This window comes from Chroicocephalus ridibundus, chromosome 5, assembly GCF_963924245.1.
Source record: "Chroicocephalus ridibundus chromosome 5, bChrRid1.1, whole genome shotgun sequence".
Taxonomy (NCBI): domain Eukaryota; kingdom Metazoa; phylum Chordata; class Aves; order Charadriiformes; family Laridae; genus Chroicocephalus; species Chroicocephalus ridibundus.
Window position 1 is genome coordinate 44515884 of NC_086288.1, and position 25450 is coordinate 44541333.

Genomic DNA, 25450 nt, shown 5'->3' on the forward strand with positions numbered 1-25450 from the left:
ATATCCGAGAGGCAGGTGCACCCTGTACCAAGGTTAGCACATTCTCCTTAGGATGCTCCTTTTGCTAACCTGGATTCTTTCCACAGTGCCTGACACACTGTCTGTTTTTGCAGCGTAGCTGAGTGGTGGTAGCAGGTGCTGCCAGTGCTGTGGCTGGCTGCATTTCATATGAGACTAATACTTGCATGTCAGTATATCTATGCAAAGCAAAAATGTATGTTTGGTCCAAACCGTTGCTAAGACAGACATGGTTGACCAGCACAGCTGCACATGAGAATAAGGCATTTTGTAGGTTCAAACAAGTTAACTACTGCCACTTGGCTTAACTTCATTTTAGGTGCACGATAATGAGACTTAAAAGTTTTTTATCCAATGATTGCACAGAACAGGCTGGTAATGCTTTGTGTGGTAGCATAGTTGCTTTAAAAATATTTTTTTTTACCAGTGACGTATGATCTTTTGATATGAAAAGGTAGATGGAAGCATCAGATGCTTTGTTCCTAGTCAAAATGCTAGTACTTGTCAAGCAGAACATTCTCAAATACTCCCAATTAAACTGCAAGAGCCATACATAAAAAAGAAGAGCTTAGAAGAGCTCTTAGAAGAGCTTCTCCATATTAATCAGGAGACTTACCTTGCCAGCCTGCAGCGCACAAACATGCCTTGGTATCATTAAAGTTGCAATGCCCTCTCTCGGGTGCCCCACAGTCATCTGTGCAGTAGGGAATATCACAAGCTTCTCCCTTCCAGTATTTGGCACATTCACATTCAAGAGTGTTGCTGCTGTTATTGAGCTTGCACTCGCCTCGGCCGGAGCAATTATTGGGACACATATTGAAACTGCGAACATCAGGGAAAGGTTTGTCAGTAACGAAACAGATTCCCAAGCCGCACCTCTTATTAACAAATACGAGAGCGATGCTGATCAAGAGTTAATCCACCCGTTCAGCTGTTTGTTAACATACAAACCAACAAGAGCCGCTCATTCAGAACGTGACGTGATGGACCTGTGGAGATTTTTTTCTCTATCATCTACAGAGCTGCCTCACTTAATGAGTTAAACTTACAACTCCTCCGAAAAATTATCAATATGATTTTTAGCTATTTGTAATGCGAATGAATTGCCTTGAAACGCCCAACAGTAAGTAAAGAATTTAATCAGCGCTTAAGGCTTTTGTGGTGTCTGTGCAATTTATACTTAAACTACTCACAATTACGTGCTATTCTGGGATCTGCTTTCCAAAGGAACACACTTGAGATGAACCCCAAGCCAAAGATGCGCCTGTTTTGCATCATTTCTGATTTTATAATATCTGCAGTGTAGCTGAGGCAAAACCAGATACATCTTTGTTGAAGATCCAAATTCAGAAACCCTATTCTTTCCAAATTCCAGTTTTTACCAGTCTATCAACCAGTATAACTCACAGATGGGGATTACTACCCAATATTCTCAATGTCACGGGACAGGTGGAGTCACTGTCACCAAGACCATAATTTCACAAGTATTTGTCGCATATGCAACCCTAGTAGTAACTATACAGGCTATTAAACTGAAAATAAATAAATACATGCTTTTATCTACTCTCTGAAAAAACATTAGGAAGAATCCTAATGACCAGAAGATGTAGAAGAAACCAAACAGAAAAAAGTACTTGACAATTGTTTGAAATGGTCAAGAAAGTGAAACGTTAAAGAAATATTAAAATATCTTAAAGGAACTTGAAAAAGGCAGGTTATTCTTTGAGAATCTCTTTGTTCTATTGCAATGGTGCAATACCGACAGCTGGCGGTAGATGGTGGCATGGCTTATGGTACCAGCCAGACTTTCAAAATGCTGGTCCTTCAGCTGCTGTGTTTCACATAACTTTGCAAAGACTCCTCATCGCCTTCTGGAGCTTTCAAGGGGTGCTGAATGTTCTGCATTTTTCAAAGAATCCATTGTATATTTAAGTGCTGAATAAGGATGAAGGCACCAAGACTAATATTCATAGAATCTTCATAGAATCATAAAATCTTCATGGTTGGAAAGGACCTTTGAGATCATCGAGTCCAGCCATACACACACAAACCCCCCCCCTACAATCTCTGCCACTAGAGCATGCTCTGAACCGCCACATCTAGATGTTTCTTAAACACCTCCAGGGATGGTGACTCAACCACCTCCCTGGGCAGGCTGTCCCAGTGCCTGACCACTCTTTCAGTAAAGTAATTCTTCCTAATCTCTAATCTAAACCTCCCCTGCCGCAGCTTCAGACCATTTCCTCTGGTCCTGTCATTATTCACTGGGGAGAAGAGGCCAACACCCACCTCTCTCCAACCTCCTTTCAGGTAGTTGTAGAGGGCAATGAGGTCTCCCCTCAGCCTCCTCTTCTCCAAGCTAAACATGCCCAGCTCCCTCAGCCTCTCCTCACATGACCTGGTCTCCAGCCCCCTCACCAGCCTGGTAGCTCTCCTCTGGACACGCTCCAGCACTTCAATGTCCCTCTTGTACAGAGGGGCCCAGAACTGAACACAGCACTCGAGGTGAGGCCTCACCAGTGCCGAGTACAGAGGCACAGTATTGCTTCCCTGCTCCTGCTGGCCACACTATTCCTGACACAAGCCAGAATGCTGTTGGCCTTCTTGGCCACCTGGGCACACTGCTGGCTCATGTTAAGCTGGCCGTCCACCAGCACCCCCAGGTCCTTTTCTGCTGGGCAGCTTTCTGGCCACTCTTCCCCAAGCCTCTAGCGTTGCTTGGGGTTGTTGTGACCGAAATGCAGGACCCAGCACTTGGCCTTATTAAACCTCATACAATTCAAAAAACTAAGACCATCATTTTAAGGAAAACTTCCAGTTTTGCAAGAAGTCGGTTATGACCAAGGATTTTGCAGCTCATTTTTTTGAGAGAGGAGAGAACTTCTGCAAGTTACACCCAAATCAAAATCTCCCAGTGCAGCACAAACATAACTTCTATCTGTAGGAGCAAAAAATTCAAAATCCACGTTCCCCACCAGAAGCAAGAAGTTACAAGTCTGCTAGTATGTCCACATTTATTTCAAAACAAAACCTTTCTAAAAGCAGACAACGAATTAGGGAGTACCCTAGAATTATTTTTAAAAAGCTTATCAATGATGACTAAATATACATTAGCGAACAGAAAGCACCCATCTATAATATTTAAAATATGAACCAAATAACATAACAAAACCATTGCAGACTAAAAAGGAGACAGATTAAGCAATTCAATCCAAGGACTCAATAAGAAAGGGCATCCCAAAGAAAACTGCTTGAGAATCCTCAACAGTAGGTACAGTTCAGTGTTCCAGGTGAAACGCGTGTGCTTATGCAAAAGCATCTTCCTGCAGAAGTATTTCTGCAGAATGCATAAGAGCACACACACGCACAAAATACATCAATTCTGGCTGACTGACTATGATCCAATAAATCTAATAACATAAAATAAATATGATGTCTTTCTGAGTAAACATTTGCGCACGCTTACAATTGACAACTGAAGTTAATGCTGAGCACATTACAGTTATTAGCCGTTGCAAGGGTATAATAAAGATAAAAATCTAAATTCCAAGTATCTGCTCATAATTACATGCTTCAACGGCAATTGCTTATTTCAAGACAAAACTGAGAAAAGAGGAAACCTCCTTTTCCTCAACTTGCAGCATCACTTTGGAGTAGTACTACTTACTTGTATGTGATGTTAAACCCTGTTAAATTATAGGCAGCATCACTGAAGAAATGCAGAAGAGCATATCCAGAAGTAGCTACAACTTCTGGTACCGTTTCATTGCTATCTTTCTCAGGAACAATAAGACCACTGGAAAAGAAAAAATCCCAAACAATGTTAGAAGTGGAATAAAAGGGAGCAAAGCAACAACAGTAAATGCATCAGTATTAATAAAACAATTGAAACAAGGTATTTACTTGCACCTATTGGAAGTATAATGAATTTGCATAAAGTAATCATTTTCATAGAGCAGTGTTATCAGGTTGTTTTTCTTCAACAACACTCCTTAAATAGTCAAAAGAAAACATCTCAACATTGTCAGTACGCACACGCAGCCAGCCCTCAGAACAACCCCGTTCACAAAGGCGTAAGAACCCTCAAGACCCTCTCAGAAAGGTAAAACTACATTCTTCAGGGACCAATTTAGTAAGCCCCTTACTTGGCTTAATTATCTGCAATATGGTGACCATGTTACCAACCAAGGAGTGCAGACAAATTAGGATATCACGGCTATCGAGAGTAGCATTACTGCTGCCCTCAACATGCACGACTTTGGTCTACAACAGGAATGGATGCAGAAAGGAATGCAAACAGAAAACCCTGAAGTAATCAACTTGGCTCTTCTGCAAGATAAGTGTATATTAAAAGTGTTCAACCTGAGTAAACCTGAAGCTGTCTAGAATTCCAGTTATTCTTACCCAAAAAGTCTACTTTCCTTCCCTTATTATTCTGCCATGATTTAAACAGGACCCATTCCTAAAACAAGGTGACACACTTGAAAACAGAAATTACTGTGTTCCAAAAGCATAAAACCTGCTATACCAAGCCCATCTAAACATCTGTCGAGCCCAGTATCTCCTCCTGACTATGGACTACAGCAAATGGAAAGACTGTGGGAAAGACTGTGACAAATAAAGCAAGTACGGGGCATTTTGGCGATGTGTTATCCAGTTTACAGAAACCCACAGTTCAGGTGCTTTGACCTGGAGAATGCACCCAAGTCAGACCATTTAAATAAACCATTCATCCGTGCTTCTATCTAATTCCTTTCTCAACCATTTTTACCCTTTTCATGTAGAAAATCTGCAGCAGGGACATTGACAATTTAACTCTGCAGTGGCAGAGAAAGGACTTCTTATATTCGCTTTACATCTGCTGCCTGATCATCCACCACTGTCTCTTGAGCTCCTCCTCTAGGAGAAGTAAGTACAACCACCTTTTACTCACCATCATCCTGCCATCCACTCTTTCATAAAGTTCCATCTGACTTATCGCATCCACATTTGTTGCCTTTTCTGTCCTAAAAGATTATCACGCTCACTATTCCCACCCCATTCATTGCTTCACACTTCTGGATGCCTCTGGCTGTTTCTCTACACCTTTCCAGGTTCTGCTAGTTCCTTCAGCCTTTTAGTTTTCCAGGGGTGGTGGAGAGAAGGGAGGATGAAGGGCAAGACTATTTACAGTATTCGAGATTGGACACAGTACAGATTTATTTAACAATGGTTTGCCAAAACATTTGGAGTAATCTGAAAATGAGACTAAATGTCTCTTGAAAAGATTAACTACTACCTCTTTATGTATTGCATAAAATAGTTTGTATCTGAAAGGAAACGTTTATTCTTCTTTTAACAGAAGCCTGACAACAACAAAACAAAAGTCAATTCCTCCCTCATACAAAAGACATAAGATCAGGCATAAATTTGAAGTCTATTCAATTTATTTTTTAAAAATCCTTTATCTAAGCAAAGCGCATTGTCTACCACCGCCCATTCACAGTCAGCTGCTGTGAATTCTTGTAGAGAACCATCGTTCCCCCAGCCTCAGTCCTATTTTCAAAGGCTAAGTCAAAGCTTTCTGAAAAGCAGAGACTCCGAGCCCCAGAGCGGAGGGTGTCGGGCAGGGGACGGCAGGCAGCTCCGGGGCTGCAGGCAGCCAGCGCAGCGGCAGAGCCCCGCAGCTCTCCTGGGAAAGCAGCCGAGCCTGGTTTTGTGCCTGGTGAATTCTGAATATCCGAGGGCACCACCGACTAAAAAGCAACGATGAAAAGCATTTTTTCCCCCTGAAAAGAACTTACTTTTCCTCTCTTCAGATTTATTCAGAACAGAGAGCAAATGCATTTGAAGACAGATCCCCAGGACAGGGTAAATGAGTTTCTACACCAGAGGAAAACACTCACAGCTATCCACAGCAGCCCATTCACGTTGCCTGTAAAGCACTTTTTTGTGACCTGAATTTTTCTGTCCCTGCAATACAATACAATGGTGTGCTCCAAGAATAACACAGACACCCAGTGATCCTTTCCAAAAGCTTTTGCTATAGATGTTGGAATGTGTTACCTATGGGCTGGGTAAAACTGCTAACTGTACAACAGCCCTTCCCCCACAGCAAGTCTTATTGTGGACAAAAAGATAACTTTCATTTTACCAACACGCCATAAAAACACAGTAATCTGATCCCATGTTTTGGCTAAACAACTCCAGCACATTTGCTGATATGTAGCTCAATAAAGATTTCCTCATGAGAAAGCCAATTATTTTTTCCTCTTTCAGATCTCAAGGATCTGGGATTAAAAGGCAAAATTCACTGCCTTTCTCTCCACGTGTAAGAAGTACCTGTTTCATTCTAAAATTTGAGGCTTCTGATATGAAGATGATCTCTCCCAAAAGACTGTCTCATGAAACATCAAAGACCAAAAAGTCTAATAGATTTCTCCTTGCTATTTGGTTCATAGTTTTCCTTTGTAATGCAAACCATAGGATGGTACCTCTCCGCCACAGGAAAACAAGACATCTGAATGTAGTTCAGAGTAACACAAACTACAGCTCAGGGACAAGAGAAAATTCTTTTGCTCTGGTTTATTCTTCTTTGGTCTTATTCTTGCAGCACTGATCACTGATACTAAAGAGCAATCTAACTGGAAGGCCCTGGAGAGGGGAGAACAGCAGCAGCAAAGAATAAAAGTACAGAGCGAACAGTCATAGTGAGAGAAGACAAAAGTCTTCCCCAATAACCTTTCCTAATAAAAGGACTAGCACAGGACAATTATTTGTTTTCTTTTAAAAATCGTGATTTTGGGATTTGTTTGGGAAGAACGCAGGTACCTCCGTAGCGGATGCTCTCACCAAGTCTCCCACCCACGTGCTCCTCTCTTTCCATCTTCTTCTGATGACTCATACGTAAGTGTACTAAAGAGGATGTTATCCCTCCTATACAAGTTTAAAACAGCCTGATGAAACCTCATCGAGAGATTGTAATTTCATTCAAGAGAAAGCCATGAAAAGAACAAAACACAATGATAACGATCAGGTCTGTGAAAGGTTGAACCAGAAAACGGTGAATAAATTAGCGTGTGCACAGTATCATTTTGAATAAACCAGCACAAACAGAATTTAGATTATCTGCCATGAATAAAAAAAATCCAATAGGCAGAATCAGAATGATAAAGGATTATGCAAAATTTCCTTTAAACTACAATCCAGAATCTCCCAGAGACTCAACTCTGGCCAAGATTAGTCTATTTCAAAATGTACCGCTTCTATTTCTTTTTATAAGGTTTCAAAACATTTCGCAATCATCACTACTCCAAAGCAAATAAATACTCCTACTCATCAGCTCAGCTGTCCAATGACACTATTTCTTAGGCATTGAAAGGCAAACCCCTGGCTCTGCCCTGAAATAACTTCTATTTTCTGTGGGCTGGATTTGTAGAGCTGACTTCTCTGTGGCCCTGCACACACCGCCTGCCTTCCTCTCTCCCCTACAGCACAGAAAAATAGGAATTATTTAAAACAAAGGGCATCTCCTCTATCGCTTTTCCTTGATTTGCTATGCAAGCATCTCATCATTTTCTCCTGAGACACAACCTGCCAGCGTGGCAGAGATCAAAAACGTAAGCAGCTCTACCAGGCAGAAAACAGTCAAAAAGGAAGATGGGAGCCAGGAAAGGAGAAGGAGACAACACAGAGTACACATCACAGAGAACAGGAAGGATGAACGTGATACCAAAGCATTGGTACTACATTGGCTTCTCATTCTATTGAAATGCAATAAGAAACCATTCTCTTCTCTCAATTTTTAAATGCTTTGACCCATCTGGACACGCATGAATGCAAAACAAACACCATTTCTTCCTTACTAAAAACCAGTCCGTGCAGATCGCTACATTCACAAGAAGAGAAATAAACAAAAAAAAAAATAAACAAGCCTAAAACAGAAATTACAAGAGACTAAAAATAAATCAATGCCAAAAAAAGGAGGGGGGTGAAAATAAGGAGACACCTCAAATTGATTTTCTTAAAGGAAAAGCTAAGATTCTTGTGCAGCAAGACGACTCCCAAACAGAGACTTTTAAGGAAGGAAAGCAATTACCATGACACTTATAAAAATAAAAAAAAAAAGACTCATTATTGAGAGCTGGCAGCACCCCAAAGTACAATTTTTCTTGAATCCCTCTTCTCCTGCCGCACTACAGACAGACGCAGCTGCTGCAGCAGCAGCAAAGGGCGAGCCTGGCCCAAGAGCCCCCCGGATTAAGGGGGGTTTGCCCCTAAAACCTCTCCAGTTCTTACATGATGCTCTTCCTTCCAGAGCCAGCAGAACAAGGACAAACCATAAGCATATCAAGATATGCCTCCGTAATTTTTAATGATTATGTCACATGGTGAACGTGACAAAAAGCTGTATTTCAGGAGAACTTGGACTGTAAAGCCTCAAAAGAAATAACATCTTTTTTGCCATTACAGTGAAGAAGTACTTTAAAAGTTAAAAAATTATTTTAGTATCTAGTCTTCAAGAGACAGAGCATGCTACCGGCCATGGTGCGAACGTCTTTTCATTTTTTAATAACTAAAGTCTGTTGCCTGCTACCTGTAAAGCTCAGTACACGACATTTGAATTGAAAAAAAAAAATCAAAAAATCAAAAAAAAATCAAAGCCTTATTCTTCAGTCCATCAGAGTTTAAGAGAAAAGAACTGAGAAAGTGAAGAACTGAAGAAACTTTCTGCTCTGAACTTCCTTTACAGGCCTCGATTTAACTATGAGGATTTATCCTTTCAAAACTCTAAAATAGAAACTGTCTGTGTCCATCTCGTCAAATTGATTTGATGTTTTTGGAGGGGATTACAGGTTTAGTGAACAAAAGCAATTTTGATACAATGTATTTACATTTCTCTAAGAAATCTGACTTTCCACCACAAAGACATTTTGATTAATCAATTCTCATGCCTTCAAAGGATCAGTTGGCTCACCAGTAAATGTAAACAAGGGAACATCATTCAGCAGGTACATTTCCAGCAAAATCCCAAATACATTTGCTCCTCACCTTACACTGATTTTTTATTTATTTATTTATTTTAAATCAGTGCTCTAAAAGTTATCGTGGATACAAAGAAAACAAATAGACCAAAATAATAAATACTTAGACAACAGCCTGGTAGAACAAAAAGTCAACTGGACTGCTCCATGAACTGAGTGTGTACATGATGACTGTATCACAACACAGTCCAGCACAGGGTCATAATATAATATATCCCCTAGCCCCTATCTCAGGACACAGAATAAGAACTGATTTGGGAAGTGATGACTGATTATGTGCTGAGTGCCAGCTCCATCAGAGGAAGGCGAGAACATTGACAGGCAAAAACCTGATTATGCACATGAACAAAGGTCATACAACACATGCTTTGAAGCAAACAGAGCAATAAAACTGAAGCATTAAACAGTCCCTTTGTCTTCTCTCATAGAATCACAGAATCTGTTGGGTTGGAAGGGACCTTTAAAGGTCATCTAGTCCAACCCCCGTGCAATGGGCAGGGACATCTTCAACTAGACCAGGTTGCTCAGAGCCCCGTCCAACCTGACCTGGAACGTTTCCAGGAGTGGGACATCTACCACATCTATGGCCAATCTTTAGGCAGAGCACGTACATCCACCCTCAGTTCATTCTCTGCCTGTATGTGCCAGAGGCAAGGACCACTTCTTCCTATACGTCTATATAAGATCAGCTCTAAGTTGATTAGCTCCACTGGATACTCTCGAAACACAAATAGTACCAACTCAACATGCTTTGTGCCTTTCCCAGTGTAATTAATCCTCGTTAGCAACCCCCCTGCTGTTACCAGCTGATCATTTGCTCTAAGCAATATCAGACAAGTCGATGGTGAGGGGTAAGCAGTGTTTGTGGGTTAGTTCAAGAAGGGCACGGAGGACAAAGCAGAAGAAAGAGAGAGCCTTTGCATGTGCCCATGGCAGCAATGTGGGGTTACAACTTCTGACAAAGAATTGAAGGAATAGAAGGAATAGAAGGAAAAAAACAGAAGAGGGACAGCCATATGACCTATGAGGAGAAGCAGAAAGAGCAAGGTTTGTTTAGCCTGGAGGACAGACAGCTGAAGATGGGGTGAAATCTAATTGCTGCCTTCGACTGCCTAAGGAGAGATTACAGAGGAGATAAGACCAGAGGTTTGCAGAAAAAGGACATGAGACAACAGACACAGGTTTCAGCAAAGGAAATTCTCATTAGATACTAGTATAATTTTTTATTTATTTTTTTTTTAACATGAGGTTGGCCAAGCGTTGGACCACTGGCCCAGAGGAACAATGAGATCTCCATCCTTAGGAGAAATTCACAACTTGGCTGGGCAAGGGCCTGACCCCACTCTGAAGCTGGCCTTGCTTTGAGTGAGGGATCAGACCAGGGTCCCTTCCAACCCAGCTCACCCCACATTCTGTGCCTAGACTCAAATTTGGGTGCATATCCACCTGCGAGTAACGAAAGGAAGGTGAGCTGCTCCTGTTTTCTGAGGGTGCGGGAGCTCACACGGAGGCACCACAGAGCGGCCAGCTCAGCAAGTGACCGTGGGGCAGCCGCTGCCATCAGTCAGTGCTGCCACCACCACCATTCATCGGGTGCCTGACAGCAACCACGAGGCGCTTCTCAGTGGTCCCACCCCCCCAGCACCAAGTGCAGAGCCACGGCCAAAGGCCTTGCAAAAAAATTACCATTTTTGAAGAGGAAAATGCCACCTGCCGACCCGCGCAAAATGAAAATAAAGGTGCAAAAGCAGATCCAGTAAATGTTTAACATGGAGTAGAGGTAAAAACAGAACCAACAAAATTCAGAGATGATGAGTGGAGTTTATCTGCTTCAGATTTCTTCACTGTGCAGATGAACATGCTGGATTTCTGTTTCCTCCATGTTTTTATTGCATTTTTGAAGCAACAGATTTAGAGTCTCATGTTGCCTGTGATCACACATATAAACCAGCAAAGATATTTTTAACCCTGCTTAATAGAAAACAAAAAAGCTTAATGTACAGGACTGGACAGCCCTGGGGACACTCGGACTACAACGAGTTTAGTAAACAGTTTATGCAGACACTTGCGCTGTGTAAATCTTTGCATTATGCAAATATTTATCACAGTTAAAAATTGATAAAACCAATTTAAAGTTTCTCCATAGTCCAGTACTGAGGATTTCCAAGATCACTTTATATTCAGTGTAAATACCACATTGTAAACACACATACGTGAGCAGCAGAAGGTCAAGAAAAAAACATGAGAGCAAGTGAAGAAGCGAGGGCTCAGGCAACTACTATAAAAAGCCAGGGAGGTAACAAACCCCAAGTTTAGAGAAGGAGGAATTTACAGTGTTTATCAACAAACTCCAAAACTTTACAGTGTCCTGCTCTACAAAGCTCAATCTTGCAAATCCCCCGGAACGGTGCAAAAATGGTAAACAGTGAAATATGGTTATGGTTAATATTAAAATATAACATAATCCAAGAAGAGAGATAAAATATCAACACTGCTCTTGAAAAATTCTAGTGCATTTATTTTTGTATCAGAAAAAGGTATTTTTCAACAGATGCTTTTTTGCACTTCATCAAAATTAGAATCATCTGCTATTTCCTGAACTTGGTTTACTGAACAACACAGCTCACTACTAATGAAGATGAAATTCAAATGTCATCTAAAGAAGCAATTTAAAAAAATAATTGAATTTTTTTCCTACCTCAAAAATGTTATTGTATTAAGCTCACGCTTGCTTCTCCTCAGGCACAGACTTCCTAGTGATTTACAGATGATTTTAAAGTCTGAACCATAATTGTTAATGCTGTGAACTACTTATAACCTCAATTTGGAAAGCCTATTAATTTTTGGGAAACACACGAGAAACTGCAGGCACAAATCATGATCATTTCACCTTTTCAACAGCGTGTTAAAAATTAGCTCGATTAGAACAAAATGACTATGAGTCAAGATGACATTTTTTCCCCTCTTCCTGCATATCAATTCAGTGCAAAATACCAGGAGAGCATTTCCAGGTTTTTTTGGGGAGCAGTTTTGGAAGAGAGAAGGTTGCTGCTTCTTCAAATGGGGTAAGAATAAAATAACAATTCATTTGTGTGTCCTGTTTTGACCTCAGGTTAGCCTGAAGGTTTACACAAAGCATTCTTTCATTACAAAACCACTCTGCATTTTCAGTTGAAGACCCAAAATCACCACGTTGCTGTTTTAAATTTTATTTTAATCAACTTTTTGTTCCTATGCTGATCTTCTCTCATAGACATTACAAGGATTTTTTAGAATAAACATGAAGTATTTTTAGAACTTCATTTCACAAATGAAAGGAAGCACAGCAGAAGGTTAATTCTGGAAATAGTTAATCAGCCACTTGGAACAAGCAGAGTCCAAAGGGAACCATTAGTTTTTCCATACGCAACTTGGGATTATTTTTCTGATTTCAGCTAAAAGAACAGAAAACATAAGGTGGTGCTTGTCACTGCAAGACTAAAGTACATAAACGCACAAGTTATATTTAGGTCTCTTCGTGAAATGTCGATGGGTAACCAACATCCACAAATTGGTCTCTCACCACAGACAGATGAGCCAAATACCAGTCATTCATCAGAAGAACACATATTTTTACACGTTTATACAAGGTTGTCTGACCCATCGTTGTTGTTTCTGAACATGTTCCAAAGAGTTTAAGAATTTAAAGTTTAAGGTACATAAGGATACACATAGTTCTGTGAGACCTGTGTGTCTGCAATGTAGATTAATTTTCTGTCAGCATTGACATACTATGAGTCAAACTTAAGTCATGTTCAAAATTGATAAATGGGGCAGTTTTCAACTTTAGAAGGAGCCTGCATACTGAATCATCTCAAGCTCAACCAGATGACAATAATTTTTTGTCTCTCAAATAATCAGGATTTGGAAATGAAAACATAATACTTACACGCTATAGTGTAGTAACATGATTTGTTCATTGTAAAAGCAAAAACAACTCCTTAATTGTTTATGCTGATGATGACTGCACGAAAGTACACTTGCTGTATTTGCAGTATTATATATTTAGATTACTGGAACATATTTATACTGCTAGAAGCCACATTTGATTCAGCTTCCAAGTTAAAGAAATATCATTGCGTACAGTTAGATCCTTACCAAGGGGAACTTACCTAAAAGCTGCCAGTAAGGGAGCATAAATTGAATCTCCATCATACACATACAAGTGGTCCCAACTGCACTCTGTGGCAAAGTGATTGAATCGAAGCCTGAGGATTGTGTTTGGCCTGTAAAAAAAATGATAATAAATAAGAGATTTGTAATTAGCCACTTGACAGACATGACAAAGTCCCTCCAACAAACTCCTCCGGTGTGAAGCTCTCCTCTAAACAAAACTAAAACTGAGTGACTCAGTGTAACTGCAGATGCACCAAACGTTCTGTGGCATTCTCTTTTGGTGTGCACACTCCCCTGGTATTAAACAACAGATTCTTTATGGTCAGAAAACTGTGTCCTTAAACCTTTGCCCACCACCAATGTCAGAAACTGAAGAGTAGGCGCTGCCAGCCCTCTGCTCTTTACCAGTACTGACTCCCCTGATGACAGGGCTTTGCCGGGGTAAGCATGGAAAATCTACATGGACAATACATTCATGTGTAGATGTGGCACTTAAAGACACAGTTTAGTGGTGGAATTGGCAGTGTTAGGTTTACAGTTGGACTCAATGATCTTAAAAGTCTTTTCCAACCTAAATGATTCTATGAAGAATCACAGCCACCATGAGGGAACTAACCAGAGCTCTTTTTCTTGTTTAAGGGATTTTCTGCAGATTGATATGATTACAATGGCCTGAGATTATTTATTTGCCCAGAAGCTGGCAGAAATCCTTCTTCTATTACTTTATTACTTCTGCAGTACTGCAAGATGGCCCTCCTGAGGGAACTCCCTCCAAACTGGAAAATGGAAATATGCCTCAGTGGATCCTAACTAAAGTCTTGCTCACCACTTCCTGTGAGCTGGAGAAAACACATCAAGAGAATGCAGAGGAGACCCGACTTCTACAGGATGGGAGGCCCTGCGGCTTTACCTTTTTCCAAAAGGCAGGACTTTGATTATTATTGGCCTGTCAAGATGCAGTAACCACTCACTGCCCGCCATTCCTTACAAACACTAACCAGGTTGCTTGACTTTCTTCTGAAGTTGCATTACAAAAAATACTGGGACCAGTTGACAATGAACAAGCTGGAATTCCCGGGAAAAGACTTGCTGCCTTCCACCTGAAGGCAGTGGGCCCAGCAGACCCCAATGTTAACACCACTGGCCAGGTCAAGAAGAGTCTTGTCTGTTGACATACTAAGTTAAGAGAAGACCATCAAGGGGCCTGATCTTCTGAGATGTATCAGCAGGATAAAGGTTTTGTTTAGTTGATGTGGGGATGGAAACAGTCGTTCAGACACCAAAACACATCAGCATTTCCTTCACTCCATACACAGAAGAGGCCCCCTAAGCCATAATCAACTAACATATATTTAGATACCATTAGTTTCATGGCTAATATACAAAGACACATCTAAAGAGAATCACACAGAAGCCACAGCAGATATCTAATTTAGGGCTCAGCTCAAGGAGGGTGAAAACACCACTAGTGTTGTGCTCTGACCCCGAGATAAAAAGGAAGTGAATCTATAGCACAGAATGGTAGGGGAAGGGACCTCTAGAGATCATCTGGCTCAACCCCCCTGCCAGAGCAGGGTCACCCAGAGCAGGTTGCACAGGAATGCATCCAGGCAGGATTTGAATGTCTCCAGAGACGGAGACTCCACCACCTCCCTGGGCAGCCTGTTCCAGTGCTCTGCCACCCTCCAAGTAAAGAAGTTCCTCCTCATGCTTAGGTGGAACTTCTATGCTCAAGTTTGTGCCCGTTACCTCTTGTCCTGTCCCTGGGCACCACTGAAAAGACCCTGGCCCCATCCTCCTGACACCCATCCTTTAAGTATTTATAAGTGTTGATAAGGTCCCCCCTCAGCCGTCTTTTTTCCAGACTGAAGAGACCCAAATCCTTCAGCCTTTTCTTCATAAGAGAGGTGTTCCAGTCCCCTCATCATCTTTGTAGCCCTTTGCTGCACCCTCTCCAGCAGTTCCCTGTCCCTCTTGAACCGGGGAGCCCAGAACTGGACACAGTACTCCAGGCGCGGCCTCACCAAGGCAGAGTAGAGTGGGAGGATGACCTCCCTCGACCTGCTGGCCACACTCGATGCACGCCAGGATGCCACTGGCCTTCTTGGCCACAAGGGCACATTGCTGGCTCATGGTCATCCTGTTGTCCACCAGGACTCCCAGGTCTCTTTCCACAGAGCTGCTCTCCAGCAGGTCAGCACCCAACCTGTACTGGTGCATGGGGCTATTCCTCCCCAGGTGCAGCACCCTACACTTGCCCTTGTTGAATTTCATAAGGTTCCTCTCCATATAACTCTCCAGCCTGTCTTGGTCTCTCTGCATGGCAGCACTGCCTTATGGTGTGTCAGCCACACCCCCCCCCCCAGCTTTGTGTCATCAGCAAACTTGCTGAGGGTGCGCTCTATCCCCTCGTCCAGGTCATTGATGAATATATTGAAGAGGACTGGACCCATTACTGACCCCTGGGGAACACCACTCGTCACTGACCTCCAACTAGATTCTGTGCCCCTAATCATGACCCTCTGAGCTCTATCTTTCAACCAGTTTTCAGTCTACCCCGCTGTCTATTCATCCAACCCACACTTCCTAAGCTTCCCTATGAGGATGCTGTGGGAGACTGCATTGAACACCTTGCTGAAGTCAAGGTAGACAACATTCACCGCTCTCCCCTCATCTATCCATCCAGTCATGCCATCATAGAAGGCTATCGGATTAGTCAGACATGATTTCCCCTTGGAGAATCCCTGTTGAGTACTTCTGATAGCTTTCTTGTCCTCCACGTGCCTTGAGATGATGCCCAGAATGAGTTGTTCCATCATCTTTCCAGGGATGGAGGCGAGGCTGACCGGCCTGTAGTTCACCAGGTCCTCCTTCTTGCCCTTTTTGAAGGCTGGAGCGACACTGGCTTTCCTCCAGTCCTCAGGCACCTCGCCTGTTCTCCAGGACCTTTCAAAGAAGATGGAGAGCAGACCAGCAATGACATCCACCAGCTCCCTCAGCACTCTCGGGTGCATCCCATCAGCCCCCACAGCATTCTCCTGGAGAAGCTGGCGAATCATGGCATAGACAAGTGTACTCTTCGCTGGGTTAAAAACTGGCTGGATGGCCGTGCCCAGAGGGTTGTGATTAATGGGGTGAAATCCTCTTGGTGTCCGGTCGCCAGTGGTGTCCCTCAGGGCTCAGTTTTGGGGACAGTTTTCTTTAATATCTTTATCAATGATCTGGATGAGGGGATTGAGTGCACCCTCAGTAAGTTTGCAGACGACACCAAACTAGGTGGGAGTGTTGATCTGCTTGAGGGTAGGAAGGCTCTACAGAGGGACCTGGACAGGCTGGATCGATGGGCCAAGGCCAACTGTATGAGGTTTAATAAGGCCAAGTGCCGGGTCCTGCATTTCGGTCACAACAACCCTAAGCAATGCTACGGGCTTGGGGAAGAGTGGCCGGAAAGCTGCCCAGCAGAAAAGGACCTGGGGGTGCTGGTGGATGGCCAGCTTAACATGAGCCAGCAGTGTGCCCAGGTGGCCAAGAAGGCCCACAGCATTCTGGCTTGTGTCAGGAATAACGTGGCCAGCAGGAGCAGGGAAGTGATCGTGCCTCTGTACTCGGCACTGGTGAGGCCTCACCTCGAGTACTGTGTTCAGTTCTGGGCCCCTCTGCACAAGAGGGACATTGAAGTGCTGGAGCGTGTCCAGAGGAGAGCTACCAGGCTGGTGAGGGGTCTGGAGACCAGGTCATGTGAGGAGAGGCTGAGGGAGCTGGGCATGTTTAGCTTGGAGAAGAGGAGGCTGAGGGGAGACCTCATTGCCCTCTACAACTACCTGAAAGGAGGTGGTAGAGAGGTGGGTGTTGGCCTCTTCTCCCCAGTGAATAATGACAGGACCAGAGGAAATGGTCTGAAGCTGCGGCAGGGGAGGTTTGGATTAGAGATTAGGAAGAATTACTTTACTGAAAGAGTGGTCAGGCACTGGGACAGCCTGCCCAGGGAGGTGGTTGAGTCACCATCCCTAGAGGTGTTTAAGAAACGTCTAGATGTGGCACTTCAGGGCATGCTCTAGTGGCAGAGATTGTAGGTTGTTTGATTGGACTTGATGATCTTAAGGGTCCTTTCCAACCATGAAGATTCTGTGATTCTGTGACTTGTGGATATATAGCAGCACTGCTTTTTCCTACCCACAGCTGTGGCTGTTGAAAGGATGGATGCAAGTGATTAGGATCTCTTCAACAGCAATGCCCTTGGGTTCAGATGAAACCCTTGTTCATCCTAATCAAATAAATTAGTAAAATGTCCACTTGCCATAGAGTCCTTCTCTCCCACAGAAAGGGAATTCTTTAGGGAGTTATTCTGCAAAAGAGTATTTTTTGATAGGCACAATGATCTACTCCAGGCCTTTGAAAAAAGAGCAGCAGGTGTAACTCCAGGATGTCTTGCTTAAAGAAAATGTACAAATAGTACTCAGCATTTCAAAACTGAGCAGCCTATGAAATTGTAGGGGGCTGTCTTCTATTTTAACTGTCTGACAGCTGTAGAGCAGAAAGAAATACTTAATCAATAAAAGCTTTACACTGAGAACAAAAAGAAAGATATTATCTTTTCTACAGCTAACAACTCATTAAAAGGCAGCACTCATTTGCAGAATCACAAGGCACATGGCTACAGGTTCTGCCTCAGACTGTCTTTATCTCATCTGCCTTGCCTTGTGCTCCTGGGGAAAAATGAAAAGGACACCCTTGGGATGAGGACACAGGACAGACACCAGCCAAGAAGAGCCAGGAATGACGCAAAAAGGAGTACAGTAAGGAACACATGGCTTATTTCACATCTGAATTTATCTACTGTCTTCAGTTGCACATTTGGATTGTGCCTTTACTTGCTTCCCTCAAAAGCCCTGGAAATACCAGTATGCTAGCACTGAGGTGAGGGCACTCAGCAGAATTTAACAGCTTTGCAGAAGCTGTTTTCCAAGTCCAGATCTCTCTGGGAATTTCACATTTGGCAGAGAGCTCGGGCTATTTTCACAAGGGTGCATATTTCAGCTGTTTTAATCGGTGTGATTATCTCCTTTCTGTTTACCACCATCCTCTGACAGCAGGGTACAAACAATCAGAAGCAGGAAAAGGATGCCGACTTAAATACCTGGCTACGAAAGAAGGAGGAACATTTTTGTACACCTCTTTACAGCAAGTAAGATCTCACTTCAAACCCCAGGAAGTGATAGTTCTCTAGGAAGCCTCTCAGTACTAGCAAACAAAGGCTGAAGGAGCAGTTATGGTGACATTATCGGGGACCTGTGAGCAACACTTCACATCTGATAAAAACATGAATCACTTTATCTTTTAGAAAAAGAAGTTATGAGGGTTAAGCTGGCTGTACTGGAATTGCTGAGGCTGGTTTGTCTGTAATAACATTCTTGCAAAACATTATTTAATTATTTGTAATTCCAAACCGGCCACAGTTTTATTTTTACTACCTACAAAAATTAAGAGGTGTTGCCACTTACGGCATCTAACTTTGATCTTAACCACATTAAAGAACTGGGCTCCTTATGTAGTTAATAGTGAGTGGTAGGCTCCCAGTTTCAGTGTTCTAGGTGGCTCTCTGAAGCAGCTTAGCCCTTACCTTTGAATATTTTGGGAGCTTGGGTATTTAAGTTACTCATCCAAAATAAATGTCTGAAGTAGATGAAGCGAATACCAATTCCCCTCCACCCATCGGACCTCCCAGACACAGAGAGAAGACTAAAGAAAAAAGTGTACCCTGGGCTTTTAGTAATTTCTGATCCCCCAAGATGCCAAGAGACCTCAGCTTACAGGCGTTCCACGCAAGTGAAATCATTCATGCTCTCTCATGACCGGTTCCTATTCACCTACCTCTCTACTTACAGATTCAGGGAACAGCACGGAATGTGACTTAACACATAGCTGTTAACACACAGCATCGTAACTGACCGTGCAAAGTTTCACAGACTATACAAATTGATTTTACAGTCCTGGCATCAGGCTGCTGCTATGAAAAACATATTTCAACAAGTCAGAGGCTCCGAACTGCAGCACCATTGATCAGATGACAGTCAGAGGATACGCGCTAAATAGGCTACTCCCAAAATCACTATAGGCAATATAAAGATCAAATACAGGAAGGGCAGAGAAGTGAGGGGAAGAGGTTTAAGAGACTTCTTGCAGTTTAGAAGACCTTTGTAAAAATGGTCAATGGTCCCTCTGAACTCTTCATGGCCTAGTGGGTAAATAAACATCTGAAGTGCATCGTTACAGAAACTGATTCTTCAGGAATAAGGGCTTTAATAGAGTTTGCTCTATTTTTGTCATACTGCCCAAAAGCCCCATACACAGTGAATCTGAATGGCCCACTACAGTAACAGTTAAATAATTTTTAGTTCTTAATTTATTTACACAGATGCATTTATCCCATTTTCCACACACAGTTCCAATGTGAATGTTATTTTACGCAGCAAACTCGTGATTCAGAAGTCAGTTTGGAGGGCTCAATTGCACATAACCCCAAAAACTTATTTACCAAGAATAACTAAGTGCTGCCCTATCTAGTTTTTAGAATAACAAAAAAGAATCATAAGATCTAAAAATACTCAGTGAAGATAAACCTCACCTAAAAGTCACAATAAGCAACACAAAACCACATGATGCTTACTACACTCACCTTCCTTCAATGAGCCAGGTGCATTTTGTTTTGTATTTGTAATTTCCAGGCCCATCCGTTACATACCCTGAAGGTCCAGTGAGCCTGTAAATAAAAAATAAAGACAAGCATTAGTCTCTGATGGTAGTAAACATTCATAAAGGATTTCGGAAATTTAGAAGATCTATCATTAAATTATCATTTACTTAAGAGCCACTACAAACAAACCAACAACAATGCAACAACAACAACAAAAAACAATCAGGCAATTGGGATTCTCCTGTTAAACTCTGTACATGCTTTCTGATAACTGTCCTTAAAGAATGAGTTGAGCTTGACGGTTTCTCTATCAGATTGATAGTATTGTTTCAAAGCAGCATCCTGAGAAAAAAAAAAAACAAACCACAACCTTCCTCCACAAACAAAGACTAATACACAGACCAATACCATGCAGCCAGCAAAAGGAATTCCCTAACAGAAAAGCTGAAGTTATTCCTAAACTATTTATACAAACCACACAATTCTTGGAAAAAGTTTAGATGCACTCCATGGCGCAACATCTTGCCCATTCTGTATCGGACTCTTCACAAAGTCCTTTACGGCCTTCTGAATGAAGGACTGATCCCCATAACCCTCTAATGCCAAAGACGACCTTAATTCCTCATGTTATCTAGGGCTGCACAACTCCGGATAACATCAGACCGTGGCTATTCCAGGCATCCCCCACCTTCGGTAGCATGTTCCTATTCCCATGTCATCCCACATTAAATGATCGAAGCCAAAGAGTTGAGTGGTCCCCACCGCCGGGATGGTGCTAGGACTACCCCATGAACATCCCTTCCCTTCTGCACCTATAACAGGAGGTGACAAATTGACAGTAGCAAAAGACTCTGGAAAAGGAGGTAAAAGCAGAAAGTACAGTTGGAATCATTCATCCCAGGTTACTCAATGAACACCAGCGCTTAAAACCATTAAAAAAGTTCAAGATGCTACTGAAAGAGAGAAGGGAACAATGCCAACAAAGGACTCATTTTTGTCAACATCTGCAAAACATTGTACAGTTAAAATTCTAGACAACTGTATTTGTCTTGACACTGCTTGTAGGGATGTCCAAACAGGTAGCAAACCCAGTCTGGAACTCATAAGGGAGCTTTGATTAAAAGTTCACAACAGATTTCAGAACTATGCTTAACCCTTTGTTGTTGTATGAACGAAATTGATACTAATTTGTAATTACTAGTAACTTGTAATTACTTGTAATGAGCATGAATACAGGTACTGGAAAGAGTGAGCAAAGCCATGCCAAACTTGCTTTCACATTTCCATTACTCCTAGTCGAAACGTGACAACCAAACACACCCACACTGTAAGAGAAAACGAAGGTAACAATCTACTGGCTGCAGCTGTAACTTCTCCTTTCCATAGATTTTAACAAGGTATGTTTTCTTCAAAGACCACGGACAACAGAGAAGACAATCACGCTCCATCAAGGCTGAGGGAGACGGATCTAGCAGGAGTTCGGGGCAGCAGATCTGATACATCACTCGGGCTTCCAAAAAACAGTTACTGAGATTCTGCATCTTCTGCCTTAGCAGAGAGACTGGTAGGAGCACGCATGGGCTGAAGACAAAAGCAAGAACCACACTGTTGGGATACACTCTCCCATCTCATATGCATTAGTCCAAATATTCCAGATTGGTTTTAACAAACAGCTGAAGTATAACAGAAACAGCTGAAAATAAAATTACCAGGGAAGGATGACATCAAATGGATGCAGTATCCGAAGATGCCCAAACACCACATTTTGGCAGAGCATGTACTGGCACCTGAAACAGGATTCCTACCTAGGGAGGTTATTCCATCATCGGCACACGGCTGGACCAAATCACAGCCTTCTGGCAAAATTAAATCGTCCTACTTAAAACACAGTTTCATTAAAACAAAAACACTCTTTAAAATCAAATTTGGCAGAAAAGAGAAGGAAGTAAGATCAGAAGTTCCTAAAGCCGGTATCTTGGAACCCTTTGCTGTGTCTTTTCCTAGTGATCTGTTAATGTTATTATCTAATCTTTTTAAAACATTTTGACTGAGTCAAAATGGTTTTCCAGAATCTTTCAAGGTTCATCTCTGATCCAAGTTAAAGAGGCAGAAAACACAGATTTTGAAAACTACCTTCTTCTTCCTCCATATTAATTTATTATAATACTTTTCAACCTCAGAAAATTAGCTTAAAATTTTTAAAAACCAGTTACTGAAGTTCTGCGTGAGATCTACATTTAAGCAAGCGAAGAAACAACAATTTTTAGGAGTTCCTTTTTTACAGGAAGCATCTGTACCTTCTATGCAGACACAGACAGATGTAGATAGAAATGTAGATAAATAAACATAATCACACATGCATATATATTTTAAGGCTTTGACATCTTTGAAAATTCAAATTACTTATCTACTGACCAGGAATTTGCAAAAACAGATGCAAATTCCAAGTTGTAGGTAATAACATCTAGACTTTTTGTTTAAAAATTCATCCTTTTGAAAATAATATCTGTGGAAAAGCTACGAATCAAACTATATCAGTGATACAACGCTGACGGCACTTTGCATGCAACCAAGAGTAAACAGACTCTGGAAACCTGAGCAAGTCTCACAAGCTAAAAACAACCATATGCAATCTGCCAAGCTCTCAAAGAGCCTCTGCTCAGAAAATGCTTTGAACATTTTTTTCTGGAAACAATTACTAAATCATTCACCACAGAAATGCTATCAAGAGTGATGGAAAAAAAATATTAATCCTGTTAGTAGTGTTGCCCCAGCCATGTCACATCTTGGGGCCGCGGGGCGGGGGGGGGGGGGGGGGGGGGGGGGGGGGGGGGGTTGGGGGGGAGGAGAGAAAGAGGAGCATTTCAACATCAACATAATCTAATCATATTTCAGCAATGCAAAATCAAAACACAGGATTTAGTTCTAAGAAAAATAAGCAAAGTCAAATTTCTCTGATACACCATTAGTTAAATACTTATCTGTAAGTTACTCAGATTCCTTACTAAGCTTCAGAAGCTGCTGCCATTACGAACAAATACAGGATATTAAAAAAAAAAAAAAATCAGTGTTGATGTCTCTGAAACCAAAAGAAATAGGAACCAAGTTCATATCCCATGTACTGCCTGGCACGGGCAGGGCATTAGCAGATCTGCGTTACTGTATAAACACTGGCAGGGACATGCTCTAAGACAGACAGAAATAAATACTAAGCACTAAAAGCAAACTGAAGATGGAATTTTATCTTTACATTCAATATAAAAAGTTAAAGTGATCTCCCAGCTCTAGTTAAAAAAAGCAAACAAAATCCCTTGTCCCTTCCAAGCCGGTCCCGTTTGCACTGTACGTGACGGTGCCTTGCTCAGTACTGTGAGCACTGGTAAGTAGGACATGTCCTACACATTGTTTTGGCTTCGTCTGGGAGCAAAGGCTCAGGAAGGGAATACATGAGTAACTAGAGGAGGAAAAACAATCCAGGAATGAAATACTTCAATGCAGGGCATTTCCCTAACACACACGGGGCTACACGCTAGAACTACTCTCACCACGTACACTAGAAGACACCTACTCCTGGGTGACCCGCTACCAACGCCACCAGGCTCCGAGGTCTTTTGCCCTACTAAATACTTTGTGCATATTTATAATTTTATCACTCAGACACAAAAATCAGACTCTGTAAAGTATGCAAAGGGACCGATTCCCATTTTCTTTGCTAACTTGGTAGTACATGATGCTACTGTACAAGAAGCATTTCTGTACTACTTGGGTGTTACAGCTCCGCAAGGAGCAGCTGCTACACCCTAAGAAAACAAAAAAGCAAGGCCTTTAAGTATTCTCTGTGATGCATAAACACGCATACACCCAGGTGGAAAAACATACACAAAGCATAGGTAAAGCAGTTAGCACCTATAAAGCTACAATATTGACTTTAAAACCTCCAGGGTGGAAAAACAATTGCACCAATCTGTTTACAAAACTCAGATTTAAAAATATATACGTATACTCATGTGCATACAAACACCACTCAAAGCTTGTTTCAAACTTTACCAGGTGGCAACAGTGTTGTGTACAGCTGGGGTAAATTTTTCATGGATTTTCAAGTGGACTGCAGTATTTAAGAATCGAAGGGAAAAAAAGGAGTTAGGGAGCTGAATCTATGACATGCGTATTCAAAGGGCTCCAACCTTGAGTGCTGCCTATTTCAGTTTTCTGTAAGACAAAGACAAAAGGGAAGCAATGAAAAGGATGAAGATCTCACAAAAGAGAGCCTGCTTCAAAAAGAAATACTTTATGTAAAAGAATTCTGTGTATTTAGCTACTCCCCTCTAGTTCTGGGAGCCCCTAAAAAGCACAACATCAACACAAGAAAATCAGCCAGCAAGCAATGGCATCCCCTGGGTAAAAAGCCAAATTTTCATACTGAAGCATACCAGATAAATCCATGTGTTTTTAATAATAACACAAGTAATACTATCAGTGTATATTTTTCTAATACAAATTAGTATACACTGACAGAGTTCCTATAGAGACACGAACTGCACAACTAGGCACGGAATCAAAAATGTTATCTAATTACCATCTAATAAATCTAAGGCAATCCTCTTGCTAATAGCCGAGTACAAAATGTCAAAGTCAAGAGTAGCTTCTAACTTAGGACTAAATCATTTTGCAGCACTTACTTCCAAAGCATTTCAACATTAAAGGTACACTATATGATGGCAACAGAGTGTTGAATATACTTATTTTCAACAGAAGTAGTACAAAAGAGAAAATGCAGACTGCCTTTTCTTCATCGCTCACCAGAAAAGGTAAGCAGGCTGGTTTGGTTTATAAAATACATTAAACCTTAACATCTAAGAGGTTATCAATGGATCTAAAAATCGGTTTGTATTGTTTTCAGTAAGACTGCCGTGACACTTATGACACAGAAGACTTATCAGTATATTGTTTGGAAAGTTTTAGCACAGCCCTTCCACTCAAAAAAAAAAAAACACAACAAAAAAACAAACCCACAAAAAAGAGAAGACAAAAAAACACCAAACAAACCCGAAACCCAGTTGCTCATCCTAATTTTGAAGTTGCTAGATCTAGAGACTGATGCAAACAATGAGTTTTCCTCTTCTCTCCCCTTTCCTTTCCAAGTGCTGCTGTGCTGCCTCAAGCACACCACAATTACAAGCCATTGTTTCGGGTAAATTTGAAGTTGAAGCCAATAAAGAAAGGGCTGTTACAGCCTATTACCAGAACAACGGCGTGCTAGCCTAAATTGATTAACAATTTAGCTTTGTTCATTTTCTCAATAAATGCACTGAAGTTAAAAAATATATATCCTTCTAGGCTTTGTTATAAGCAAATGCCTTAATTTATAGGCATAGAAGAGTGACCAGCCACACAGGGGATGAGAGAAGCAGATAAACAAAACCTATGCATCTGTTTCATGGATTTCTAACGTGCAACAGCTAAATTCCCTCTTCTGCCAGCTAGGTGCCACACCACAGGTACAGCTGGGAAGAGATAATTATATGCCAGATCCCACACCGATGAAGGTAGTGACATTATT

General features: G+C 41.8%; 1 protein-coding gene across 1 annotated transcript in view; it reads right to left on the bottom strand.

Moving 5' to 3' along the window:
* Positions 1 to 25450, bottom strand: part of ATRN (attractin) — a 167837-nt gene that overhangs the window by 113148 nt on the left and 29239 nt on the right. The window contains exons 2-5 of the mRNA XM_063335731.1: positions 19873 to 19956; positions 13193 to 13306; positions 3686 to 3814; positions 635 to 840 (exon numbers count right to left, since the gene is read on the bottom strand). Coding sequence (XP_063191801.1) covers positions 635 to 840; positions 3686 to 3814; positions 13193 to 13306; positions 19873 to 19956 — 533 coding nt within the window. The remainder of the gene's footprint in view (positions 1 to 634; positions 841 to 3685; positions 3815 to 13192; positions 13307 to 19872; positions 19957 to 25450) is intronic.